Consider the following 13,762-nt stretch of genomic DNA (forward strand, 5'->3'; position numbering starts at 1 on the left):
TCACTCAAGACTTTTATTAAAGAAGAAATAAGAGATCTTAAGAAAGACCTGAACGAGATGGGGGCTAGGCTTGACTACCTAGAGGATGGCCAAGACAATCTAAACAACTTAGTCAGCTCAAACATACAACATCTATCGATACAGGACTCCATTATACAATCCCTGCAAGATAAGCTTGAAGATTTGGATAATAGGGGAGAAGGAACAACTTAAGAATTAGAGGTATTCCGGAAGAGATCCCCCAAGAACATCTAAAATCGTATGTTAAAGAGTTGTTTCAGTTTTTACTACCCAGGTCCAATCCACTTGCCTCAGAAGATATTGAAAGGATCCATAGGGCCTTGAGGCCCCCTCAAAAGCCTCCGGCACCACCCAGGGATGTTATCCTTCGACTGCTTAAGTTTACCTCAAGAGAAGAAATATGGCAGGCAGCCAGAACCAGGCAGACTCTCTTTTCACAACCATTCCTTGCAGATTTTCCAGGACTTATGCCCTCAAACCATCCAGCGGCGGAAGGAGGTCCGTTTCATTACAATATCAGATACAGGTGAGGCTATCCATTCAGCCTCATTATCCATCACGATGGATCCCAAATAATTTACAAAAGTTACAATGACCTAGATACTCTATCCAAGAAGCTTAACATTACATTTGAGGTTCCCTCAGAAAAAGTTCTGGACACTCCTTTGCCACAGGAGGATAGGCGGGGAGACCGACCTAAAGAACAACGACCCACTTGGTCGAAAGTCCCAGCAAAAAGACTTAAAACTGGCCCAAACCCCTCTAAAGGGGATGTGTGAATAAACTCTTGTGGACTATGATTGCAAATTTGACATGATTATTTTAACCCACTTGGTCTAAGTCATTATCTGTTCTGTCTAGGTATACCTGGATATACATTTGGGTAAAATAGATTAATGACGCTCCACAGGAGCTCCCATGGTGATGGGTAAGTTATAATGTTACTCGGACATACTACTGTTTGACAATTTAAGCAAACTTTCTCTCCTGTTTTGGTGTTCTACCTCACTGCTCCCATTATCCGTTCAAGATGTTCCCACATAGGTTATGTTTTTTAAATCCCCAGTTTTGCATAAAAGTTAAAAATTAAAATTGCTAAACTCTGATGGTAAAGTGACACAGTTCGTCCCCCTAGCAAATGGTGTATCAGTTGTTGAACAATTACACTTTAGAAATACGTTCCTTTTCAGATTTGAAATTGTGTGTTTTCAATATTACAGTTGCAAATTACACAGGAATAGTTAAAAGTAGTTCTCAAATTACATTTGTTCTTGCAGGCTGTTGCTTTTATTATTTTACAGGTATTGAAACCCCAAAGAATGATTCACTCTTTTCTCATGTCAGTTGGTTTAAAATCAGGCTATCCGCTGAGGAAGATACAGATGTAAGGTATGTCACGCCCTGGGCCTCCTATAACCTACATTCCGCACAATCCACCCCTCTACAAACACAATGACAGACGACTCTATGCAGGTCAAGATAGTCTCCCATAACGTAAAGGGCTTGAACTCCCCCCAGAAAAGGTCCATGGCGTTCAGGGAATATAGACGACTCCACTGCGACATAGTACTAATACAAGAGACTCACTTTAGAAGGGGAAGGGAACCTATATTGTCTCTCAATAAATTTGGGCAGGTTTACTTGGCATCGAACTCCACTAAACATAACGGGGTGGGGATCATTATAAAAAATTTTTTTCCTTTTAGCCCCTTGAAGGTACATAGAGATAAGGGTGGGAGGTTCATTATATTGATAGGTAAGCTATACAATAAAGTTATTACGATTGCTAACATATATGCCCCTAATACCGCTACACCGCAATTTTTTCACACCATCAGAAATTCTATTTTGGACTGCGCTAGAGGGAGTTTGATTATGGGGGGTGATTTCAACCTAGCAATGGAACCTGACATAGATTGCTCTAGAGGGGTTTCCTCGGTTCCTCAGAAACTATTGAGATCGATTAGATCTCAACTGGCCGACCTAGCAGTACATGATGCATGGAGACTATCTCACCCCTCCACAAAGGATTACACATTTTACTCCCACCCCCATAGAGTCTACACGAGGATAGACTACCTTTTTTTAGATGTAACCAGCTTAGAACTAGTTAGACATACAGACATGCTATGGTCAGTTGTTCCCTTAAATGGCCTACCTCGCAGAGACCTGATAGGTCTTGGAAACTTGATGAGACTCTTTTGAAAGACCCAATCATTCGCGCACAGATCCTTAACTCCCTAATAAACTATTTTAATATAAACTGCACACCAGACATAGATACACATTGTTTATGGGAGACACACAAGTGTGTAATCAGGGGGGAGATCATTGCATTAAAAGCTGCCAGAAATAGACAAAGAACATAACAGCTGAGCTCCCTATTAGAAGAGCTGGGAAAACTACAAGACATCCATAAAAAAATCCCGGGTAACCTATCCCTCCTTACTAGCATACAACATAAAAGAGACCAACTCAATCTGCTCCTTGGTCAAGAAACCAAACGAGCAGCACTATTTCTTAAAAAAACATTTTATGAGGTCTATAACAAACAGGGCAAATTACTAGCTAGATTATTGAGACAGCGTACTAACAAACGTCATATTATGACAGTAAAAGATCATGGAGGGAAGACATGGTCGACATCAAGAGACATTGCAGACCAATTTAAACAGTACTACGAAAGGTTATATAATCTAGAGAGTGACAGCCCTTCTGCCACCGAACAGGACATATCCACCTACCTGTCTCGACTACACCTCCCCTCTATCACTGTAGATCAACAGACAGAGCTCGACTTGCCCATTACCCTTAAAGAAGTTAAGGAAGCCATATCAACATTCCCAGCGGGAAAGACCCCGGGACCGGATGGTTTCGGAAATCTTTATTATACCACATATAGAGATATACTAGCCCCCCATCTGTTGTCCTATTTCCAGGACATAGATGGTAATAAGCCCTTCCCCCCCTTGGCTTTACAAGCACACATCACAGTCATCCTGAAACCGGGCAAATCAACAGACTTAATACCCAACTACCGGCCAATATCGCTATTAAACTGTGATGTTAAAATATACGCAAAGATCCTGGCAATTAGATTAAATCGGATTCTCCCCTCCATAATTCACCAAGACCAGGTTGGTTTTATACCAAATAGAGAAGCCAAGGACAACACGGTCCGTAACATGCATTTAATATGGCACACAAAGGTCGGGGGCGTTCCCGCGGTGTGGCTTTCCACGGACGCGGAGAAGGCCTTCGACCGTGTGAGCTGGCTATTCCTTAAGATGACTTTACGGTCATTTGGAATAGGAGATATCATGTTGCAGCGAATTTTTGCTCTGTATTCGAAACCTAGTGCTAGGATAACATTAAATGGTATCCTTTCGCAACCCCTCCAGATAACCAATGGCATACGTCAGGGATGCCCCCTTTCCCCCTTATTGTTTGTCTGTCTGCTGGAAGCATTAGCCACAAGTATTAGACTTAATAGAGATATCACAGGGGTAGTTGTCGGAGGGCGGGAGTATAAACTCTTTATTTGCCAACGATATCTTGTTTTCCCTCACCAATCCAGATCTATCCATGTCTCCTTTGATGGAGGAACTGAATGTATTCAATAAACTTACCAATTTCTTAATCAACTATACTAAATCAGAGATCCTCGGAATCTCCCTCCCAGAACAAATGAAACTCAGACTTTCACAAAATTGCCCGTTTAGATGGTGTCTGGGTTCTATAAAATATCTAGGTATTCAACTAGCGGAAGACATGGAAAAGATCTATAAATTAAACTATATTCCGATTCGGGAGGCCCTAATCAGGGATCTTTCCTCGTGGAACTCTAGGCGACTGACTTGGATGGGGAGGATTAACACTATTAAAATGAATGCCTTCCCAAGACTACTATACATCATGCAAACTCTCCCCATACCACTTCCACCCAGATATATTACTCGGATACCGCAGTTGTTTCATTCCTTTATCTGGAGGGGAAAGCAACCCAGAATCATTAAAAATATAATGATGCGCTCCAGGGACCAGGGAGGGATGGGAGTTCCAGACATAGAACTTTATAGAACTGCTATATTCTTACAGCGCATACTTGACTGGAGGGTTCATAAAACAGAGAAAAGATGAATAGAGATAGAACAAAATCTAAACCCCGGAACACCCCTTTCAGCCATCTGCTGGCATCCCAACTATCATTTTATGGTTAAGAATATTATTAATCCTATAACTAAAGAGACATTGAGACAGTGGAACATAGCAAATAAACTAAACCCATTTCTCTCATCTAGTCCTTCCCCACTGACATCACTGACACATAACAATGAATTCTCACTCACTGACCTATTGGGAGCACAAGGAATAGATAGAGACGCTAGGGACATAAAAGTACACCAGGTGACTGAACGTGATCAACTAATGTCCCAAGCTCAGCTACAAGAGCAGGGATTTACAGTGTTTCAGAATTGGTTTCATTACAGGCGAACACGCCATTATATACTGACTCATAGGAGTAGCAATAACATGTTGAGATCCCTCACGAACTTAGAGAAATTACTCACAGCACAACACCCAAAGAGACACACTCTGTCCAGAATATACGCAATTTTGACACAACCCCCACCAGGTGATCTTCCCTCATCGATCGAGTCCTGGGAGAGGGAACTGGGAATTATAATCCTCCCCCACGTGGCAGTTGATATTTTTAGAAACACCAAGTCCTCTTCCTCCTCGGAACTAAACTACAAAGTATTACATAACTGGTACCTTACCCCTAGACGCCTACACAGGTTATATCCTTCACTATCAGACAGATGTTGGAGATGCGGACACACAGGTAGTGGAATGGGGCACATGTGGTGGTGGTGCAATGCAATTAACCAGCTGTGGAGGCATTGTATTGGGGAAATGGAGAAAGTCCTGGATTGCGTTCTACCCTTAGATCCCCTAATTTTTCTACTCAATAAATTTAGGAAATTGGCATCCAAGGCACCTCACATACTGTTCCAAATAATGAGAAATGGCGTGAAATCCATTATAGCTAAACAATGGAAAGCACACTCACCCCCAGATATCCAGAGGTGGAGAAGTAGAGTTTCAGAGTTAATAGAATTAGAGGAGTTCGGCTCCTATAAAAATAACACGAGGGACTCCTATATAGAAGCCCAAGCTCTTTGGGACCACTACTTATCAGACCTAAAGACTTGAGGCCCAGGGCGGACATGCAGCAGTAGGGTTGACCTTTGGTGAATCATTTCTGGAAAGAGCCAGATATACTTTAAAGTTTTTAATCGAGTTTTCATGCAACTGTTTGTGATTGGTTTAATGTTCTGCAAGTACCTATAACAATAAGCAATTCCTGAAAAGTTTTGAAGACACAATTTACTTTACTTCACTACCATAAGCCTTGAGAATAACTTGTGAATTGGTTAAATTCCATTTATTTTATTTATAATTGATACAATACACTGGATCCTGTAATTTTTCTTATTCATTATGTGCTTTCTCTATCTGAACCAATCTGTTGTGTTTGTAAACCTTATGGCATATTCTCAATAAAAAAAAGAATTTTGAAAAAAAAAAAAAAATGAGAGTAAATAAAAAGTGTGTGTAAATACTTTGCGCTGCGCTTTCTTTCTGGTTCAGCAGCTATTCCGTTCTGAAAATATGAAATTTCCAAACCCACCGTGAGGCTAATTTGCATTAGCCAATCACGGTGGGCAACCTGTGTTCTCCATTTACTTCTGTTCCGGGTACATTGTGTAAAGCCAACGCATGCGCTGTGGACCCCATTGATTCAACGCATGCACATTCTAATTATTTTGCAATCTCCTACGTAAGCGTTTTATGGTCATGTGACCGCAGTCATTCTAATTAGCTGATAGATGCGCATCATCATCTCAGGCAATCAACGGAGTACTCTTTAACGAATCTCCCTTAGTGAAACAAGCATTTTATTTTGTTGATAATAAATACAAAGGTACAGCATGCGACAATCAACCCTGGAAAAGCGAGCACTTTTAGATTTCTGAATGAATTTCTATTCGAATTTTGGATAAACGTTTCCCTATGTTTCTTTTTAAATAAAGTGTTATAAAAGTGCTTATTGAAATACCTTCCATTTACTGTTAAATGTATTTTATATAGTACATTTTTATTTGCGCATGCGTTGAGATCCTAAGAAGACAGGGCAAAAAACTTCAAAAATCGTTTTTCTGCATGCGTGAGAACAAGGAGAATAATGTGCAGGCGTCTAAATATTTAAATCACAGAAGATAATTTATGCAAAAAAGATAGCATTCAAGACCGCCCTTTCTAGTGGGACGGTTAAAGGGACATTGAACCCAAAATTTTTCTTTTATGATTCAGATAGAGCATGCAATTTTAAGCAACTTTCTAATTTACTCCTATTATCAATGTTTCTTCGTTCTCTTGCTTTCTTTATATGAAAAAGAAGGCATCTAAGCTTGTTTCTTGGTTCAGACTCTGGACAGCAGTTTTTGATTGGTGGATGAATTTATCCACCAATCAGCAAGGACAACCTAGGTTGTTCACCAAAAATGGGCCGGCATCTAAACTTACATTCTTGCATTTCAAATAAAGATACCAAGAGAATAAAGAACATTTGATAATAGGAATAAATTAGAAAGTTGCTTAAAATTTCATGCTCTATCTGAATCACAAAAGAAAAAATTTGGGTTCAGTGTCCCTTTAATGTGACATCAGTATTGAAATTAAGAATTCTGTTTATAAGTTTATCGGATCTTCTTTTTGAATGAACGGTAAGTGTAATGTATCAAGATTACTATGTTTGATCGATTTACATTTAAAAAAAAAAGGAATTTGGAGCATACTTTACCAATCCTTTAAGTACATCTTGGGAGCCGCAGAGAACTGCTGGTCCAAAATGAAAACTAACGGTGAGCTGATCAGCAGCTATTACACAGATGGGTTGTGTGACTACTACTATTGATTGGCTCACTGGCCTTTGTGGGTGCCGCGTTTAAATGGTATCTAATAAATTGTGCATTAATATGTGAAATATCAGAAGTGTAATGTCTTTTTTGCTAATTTTTTGCACACAATTGTGTAATCTTTGTGACTTACCAACTACTATTTTTTGTCAGCCATTAAACAATAATTGTGCAGTGTACACTTGGTGCAAATTATTGTTTATCGGTTGCCATTGATGTCAATACTAAACGGCTGCAGATATTTAGTAAATGCTAAGCAAAAAAATATGTACTATATAAACAGCTGATGTTAACCTGATAAAAATAATTATTGGCAAATATATAATATACTAGTGTTGAAGCCCGTGTACACGGGCCAAAATGTTTAAGAAACTACAGCGCAGCGGTCCCACCCGCCCCCTCCAGCGATGGGCCGCCCACCTGCTTCCCTCCTAATGCCACCAACGATCTGCAAGACTATTTCTGCACTGCCCCACTCGTGGGGCATGCAGAAATAGTGCAATCTCGCTACTTTTAGCGTGGTTGTGGCAGAGAGAGGCCCAGGACAGCAGCGTTGTGGTCCTTAAGGGCTTAACGACCAGCGCCGTCCTCGTACAGTCTATACTGCACATCGGTGCTGGTCGGTAAGGCCAAGTATGTTTGACTCGCGCAGCCTCTACTGTGCATGACTGCATTGCACAAACATACCTGTCCTTCTATTATATAGGATATGTGACCATAGAGTTGCAGGGTCACTAGTGATAAAACAAATTAGAACAAGTAATGGCCCTTTAAACAAGGGACATGTCATATTTATAGAAAGATAAGAATTGCCAGGATATGCAAAATAGGAGGGATTCTGTTCGTTTTGTTATAATATGGCAGGTGAAAGCAAGCAGTAGCATTTATTCAGGACATGGTTGTTTCCTTTTTCTGGGTCTGGGTAAGAACTTACACAACATCTTTTTATTTTTATCCATAAAGTTTTGAATCTGTTGCTCCAAATGAACTGCAAAACAATGACTATCTGTGTCTGTTCCAGTATCAAGTTCAAATTGGCTCCTCTAAATAAAGCAAGTTGTGGGAGGAGTCTGACTATTAAAAAAAATTGCAGCAAACAAGGTGTTAATGCATTCCAAAAAAAAACAGGTTCACATAGTATTAAGTTGCTTCATGACTGCAGAAAAATATTGTGATTACAAGGTGTTTCTTGTCCCTTTAATTGTTTAGATGGGGTTGCTAGGGTGGCAGGGCCTCTCTCTTGGAGCACAGATTGCTTTTGAACTGAATCCCTTAATGCAGAGAGAAGAAAGAAACTTTCTTTTTCTCTACAGTGAATAAACAATAAGTGTTTGCTCCTGTTTTCCAAAATGGGGTGTCATGTCACCTTGCGTGGCTTAATTGGGCATGAAAAATAAAACCACATCTTTTGAACACGTGGTTCATTGTCCCTCCAGCTGCCATGTGATTATCATAATTTTTGTTAGTCTGTCAAATCTAAATGAGCTTTTATTTCATACTAATTATATCAATTTTATTGTTGCACAGTAAATTAGCACATCTAGGCAAGTATCCCTGCTTACTTTTCCCCAGTAAAACTTCATATACTGTACATTGTTACCAATGCACAGGAGGATTCTGGGTAAGATATGCCACATCTTAAACTCTTTGCTTCAAATACTGTGTTAAAACAGAGTATTTGAAGCAGAGTTTGAGATGTTGCATATCTAATTTGCATATCTTACCCAGAATCCTCTTGTGCATTGGTAACAATGTATATGGAGTTTTATTGGGGGAAAGCAAGTGGGAATACTTGCCTAAATGTGCTAATTTCCTGTGCAACAAATTATATTGATTTACTTTAGAGATATGGAGGATTTAAATCTCAAACTTTTATCTCCACCATAATTTTAATGAATTTTGATACTAATTATATTAAATTTGTCAGAAGGCTTCATAATTGAAAAAGGGGATTCTCAACAGTTTTATATTACTATGGTTGTCTTGTAATCAGCAAATGAATAAGCGCATTTGTTTGTGAAGCTCGTTAAATGTGCACATTTCTGTATATTATACGTATGGTATCTCTCTTCTCAATGTTCCCAACAGATAGTGTGAAATTACATATTTTCCAGAGGCTTTCCGGGACAGGGATGTGTGGGAAACTTGTAGTCAGTGACCCACCAATGTTTCATGTGCACAGCCACGGCAATAGGAGGATCATAGGTGTGTCATGGGTCAGGTGTTTAGTATGCAGAGATGGGGCTGTTTGAGGGACAGCTGACAGACAGCCTAACATTTGACAATCCCCAAATATCTGGGCTGGTCAGAAGTTTAAAAAAGGGGTTAAACACATAGCTTGATTACCACTTGGGAGCTGCAGAGAACTGACTGCCCAAGCAGAAACTGATGCTGATCCAATCAGCAGCGTTAGTTGTTTAGCGCTGCTGATTGGCTCAGCTGCAGTTTTTGTTCTGAACCAGTAGTGCTCTGCAGCTTCCAAGCATTATTTTACCTATGTGTTTAACCCATATGTGGTGGCTAAACACATAAAATCACTGGGTCGTTAGTGATAAAATTACATGCTCTAAAGATTTAGAACATGTCATTTTTCAATATAATAGCCCTTTAAGTTGATTTCACAATGTCCTTGCTATGCAGTTTTAAGGTGACAAAGGTCTCTCTGCTGCAGAATAGTGTGAGGCCCCGCCGCCCAAAACAAGCTGCTGGCTTCTACAACAAAACAATGACCAATGGGTACAAAGAAACCTCACTCTCCTAATTTTATCTTATTAATTTAGTTTTATTAAATGAAAAAATACTTTAAAGAAAGAGTAATTGGACAAACATAAGTTTTATCAATGTACGTTTATTTTTAATTTAATGTGCCTCTAATTCTTAAAAACACACCTGCTCTATATATATATATATATATATATATATATATATATATATATGTGTGTATATGTATGTACATATATATGTCTGTGTGTGTGTATTTGTATGTACATATATATGTCTGTGTGTGTGTGTATTTGTATGTACATATATATGTCTGTGTGTGTATATTTGTATGTACATATATGTCTGTGTGTGTATATTTGTATGTACATATATGTCTGTGTATATATATATATATATATATATATATATATATATATATATATATATATATATATATATATATATGCATGTATACTGTATGTATTATATATGTATACAGTATATAATGTGTGTAGATAGATAGATAGATAGATAGATAGATAGATAGATAGATAGATAGATAGATAGATAGATAGATAGATATAGACAAAGATTGTATGTATGCATCAGTTATATTGAAGTCTGGAGTTCACATTGGCCATGTGGTTTATTTTAATCAATGCATACCTGCTGGGTGCTGAAGTCAAACCCCAGGTAATATGCAGCAGCAGCCATGGGACAGGATTCCTATCAGTGCAGCAAATACTTTGTGACTGACAGTGGTGCTACCTTCTGTTTGCTTTATAATAAATAAGTAACCAGCAGGGCTGCAGTTTGTTTTAGATAATGTACTATATAAACCATTAAACCATATAGTAAATGTTTGATTCTAAACACACAGATTTCACTTTCACCCTCCCTACTTCCTGTAGTGTTACAATGCTTCCTTCCTAACTTGTGTGTTCCTGCAATAACATTCCCCATGCAAAAAAGACTTTAGAAATATAGTTCCAACACATTGAATGACGTGAATTGTAGAACACAGCTAACTTTTCAATTATTTTTATTGAATTATTTTCTTTTGAAATCTTAGCAGACCTCAGGTCCTCCTAAAGTTCAAATAATACTGTTAACAAACACTGCAACTTAAATATTCACAAAATATTCCATAGTTTGCATTTATTTGCACATTCATTGGTCACACAGAAAGTGCTTTCACATATTTCATGCCTGTTTTTGCATTTTAAATAATTTTGCAACCTAAAGAGAGAACATACCTTATATAATATATAATACTGTATGTGTTAACGTGCAATTGTGTGCAGACATCCTCAAACTTGGCCCTCCAGAGGTTTTGGAACTACATTTCCCATGATGCTCAGCCATCTGATATGCTGGCTGAGCATCATGGGAAGCATCATGGGAAATGTAGTTCTAAAACCTTTGGAGGGCCAAGTTTGAGGATGCCTATGGATTGGATTTGCACAGATCTTATTGTTTTGCACTTTAACAGGAAGAAATCCAGATCTGAAATGTGCTGAATATGGATTATAGCTGCAGGCTCCCTTGCAATACTGAGAATAATGTTAAAAAAAAGGTAAGTGCTGTTTATTAGTTTAAAAACAACATTGCTTTAAAACTGGGCTTATTTATACAGATCATTTCATCTCTCTTTATAGTCTACAAATTATTCAGGATGTTTCCAGTTTATTTAGCAGTAGCGGACCTACTCAACAGAGGGCCCAGGTGCACAAATGTTTTTTGGGGCCCCCAAATTTAATTCAGTAATAATTTCTAGTAATAATATGTATTCTTCTGTACACATAGAATCTGTATAATGATTTTGAGTATACATAGGCTTACCATAATTTTTAGAGGTGAAACTGGGACCACCTGGTGCGGTGCCAGTGGGGGTGTGGTCAGGAGCGTGGTCAAGGGGGCGTGGCAATTACCGGTCCTTTTAAAGTAGTAGCTTTTATGTGTGTAATGTTTCGTGGATACTCTACCCTTCCTCAGTCAAACAAGTGAATCACACAGTTTAAATAGACCATAACACTACCCCTTGTGAAAAAGGCACCATTACTTTGTCATGGCAAATAAATCATTAATCTAAATCTCAGATGCTAAATAATGCCAAACATAAGCATAATTATCACTTTCATAATTATCAATTTCACAATTTAATATCTGCAGTGTAATATGTGTTTTATGTGTCTAATTAAGGAACAGAGCCAAATACTGATAAGGCATAAATACAACACTGAATAAAAGTAAAAAAGAAACACGTAAGTACCTGCTAAAGCTGTTTAAGAGGCTACTCTATACCATAATGCAGGACGATTATAGCCAAAATGCTATCCTGCATGCAGTAAAGCAAGATCCAGGCCAAAAATCCTGCCTGTCTGTACTTCCTAGTCATACTCACATGATTCCCCTAAAGGTGTATTACCGGCAATGTCACCAGGGGTCGGGGGTGTTAAATTCTTAGAAAAATAAACCAAGTAGTACTACAAAAATTAAAAAACCCTATGCTGTTCACTCAGCCTGTATTACTAAATGTAAACTTTGAAGGACACGAACGTTAAGCTAAGCAGGGCTGTATGTAATAAAGCACCAGCATCCAACTATGCTGGAGAGCCACAGTCCAGTCATATTTGATAATATTCATGATTTGAAACCTGGAGGTGGCAACCCTACTGGGACAGAATGAACAACTGGGTGGGACACTGGGACAGCGCCTCCAAACCGGGACAATCCCAGTAAAAGTGGGACTTCTGGTAAGCCTAAGTATACAGTATATATATATATAAAAAAAGTAAGAATATTGCTCACCTTTTATTTTATTCCTTCTATTATTATTATTTTTGTACATCTTGCACCTCACCAATCAACTCACACTGTGAACACTACCATTTACCTCAGTTTTGGGGAGAGGAGAAGAATATCCTAAAGGCACCAAAAAGAAAGATGTACCATACTCCAACTGGTCACCAAGGGACAAACATCTTTAACACAGACAGGAATTTATTCCCCTCAGCGCTCCTCACATACCTCACATGTTTGAGGTTTTAAAAGGTGAGCAATATTCTTACTTTTTGTACTATATTGTTAACTAGTATAGTCATACTGCACCATAAATTGTTCTCTGTTTATGTTTCCTCCATTCTATGAGCGCTACAGTTTGGAACCCTCAACTCTCACCCTTTACAATTCATTCCATTTGATGATAGTGGAATCTCCAGACTAAGCAGCCTTTTAAATACATCAGGAGAAACTCTAAAAAGGGCAAAATAACTATATGCATAACACACAGCGCAAGACAAAAAACACCCTATCCTTTTCACATACATATATATATATAGAGAGAGAGAGAGAGACCCAAAAACCCCGGAAGTAACAGTCACAGTAAATAGGAGGAAGGGAGCTGGATGGTTGGTGCTTGTTATACCCCCCTTGATCTCAACTCCCTTAACTCCTACAAGCCACCATGACACAAGTTGGATCACCTGCCCCCATGTCCCCTTGTTTTTATGCCTATATAACACCCTTTTTAAAATCGACCCCTATATACGTTTTAATAGCCAGGTGATCACTGAAGTAACAGTGATCACCTGGTGTGAATAAATCTTCATTTATTTGAGTAGAAGCCCACTGGAGTCCCTACGTACAAATCAAAGTATAAATATACCGTAACCACAATTTACCCTAATTTATATGAGAATACCCCTTTTTATTTTCCATATAGAGTGCACACTTTTTTACAACTGTGTTTATTCAAAAAAAAAATTTTTATTCAAATGAAAGGGTCTCAAACTCTGAACGCACTTATAATAGGCCATCAAAAAGTCATAGAGACCCCTTTTAAAGCCCAGAAGCGCCTTTTTAAAATAAAGTCGCTATATAAGTTTCAATAGCCAGGTGATTACTGTGGTAATAGTGAATGTGCATATATTTGGGAGCCCCCTATGTCCGCATCAAAGTTATATAACCATACCCTAATTTATATGAGGATAACCCCTTTTTTTTATTGTATAGAAAAAAAACACAAACACACTATTGTTAGCAACCTTTTTTTT

The 13,762-nt window shown here is 38.4% G+C and overlaps 1 protein-coding gene across 2 annotated transcripts in view; it reads right to left on the minus strand.

The window, feature by feature from the left end:
• The window catches only part of XYLB (xylulokinase), a 384,016-nt gene extending 373,402 nt beyond the window's left edge, over positions 1-10,614 (minus strand). For both annotated transcript variants that reach the window (XM_053713791.1, XM_053713790.1), the window contains exon 1: positions 10,374-10,614. In XM_053713791.1, coding sequence (XP_053569766.1) covers positions 10,374-10,421 — 48 coding nt within the window. In that variant the 5' untranslated portion in view covers positions 10,422-10,614. The remainder of the gene's footprint in view (positions 1-10,373) is intronic.
• Positions 10,615-13,762: the final 3,148 nt, after the last annotated feature.

Source organism: Bombina bombina, chromosome 5 (assembly GCF_027579735.1).
Source record: "Bombina bombina isolate aBomBom1 chromosome 5, aBomBom1.pri, whole genome shotgun sequence".
Taxonomy (NCBI): domain Eukaryota; kingdom Metazoa; phylum Chordata; class Amphibia; order Anura; family Bombinatoridae; genus Bombina; species Bombina bombina.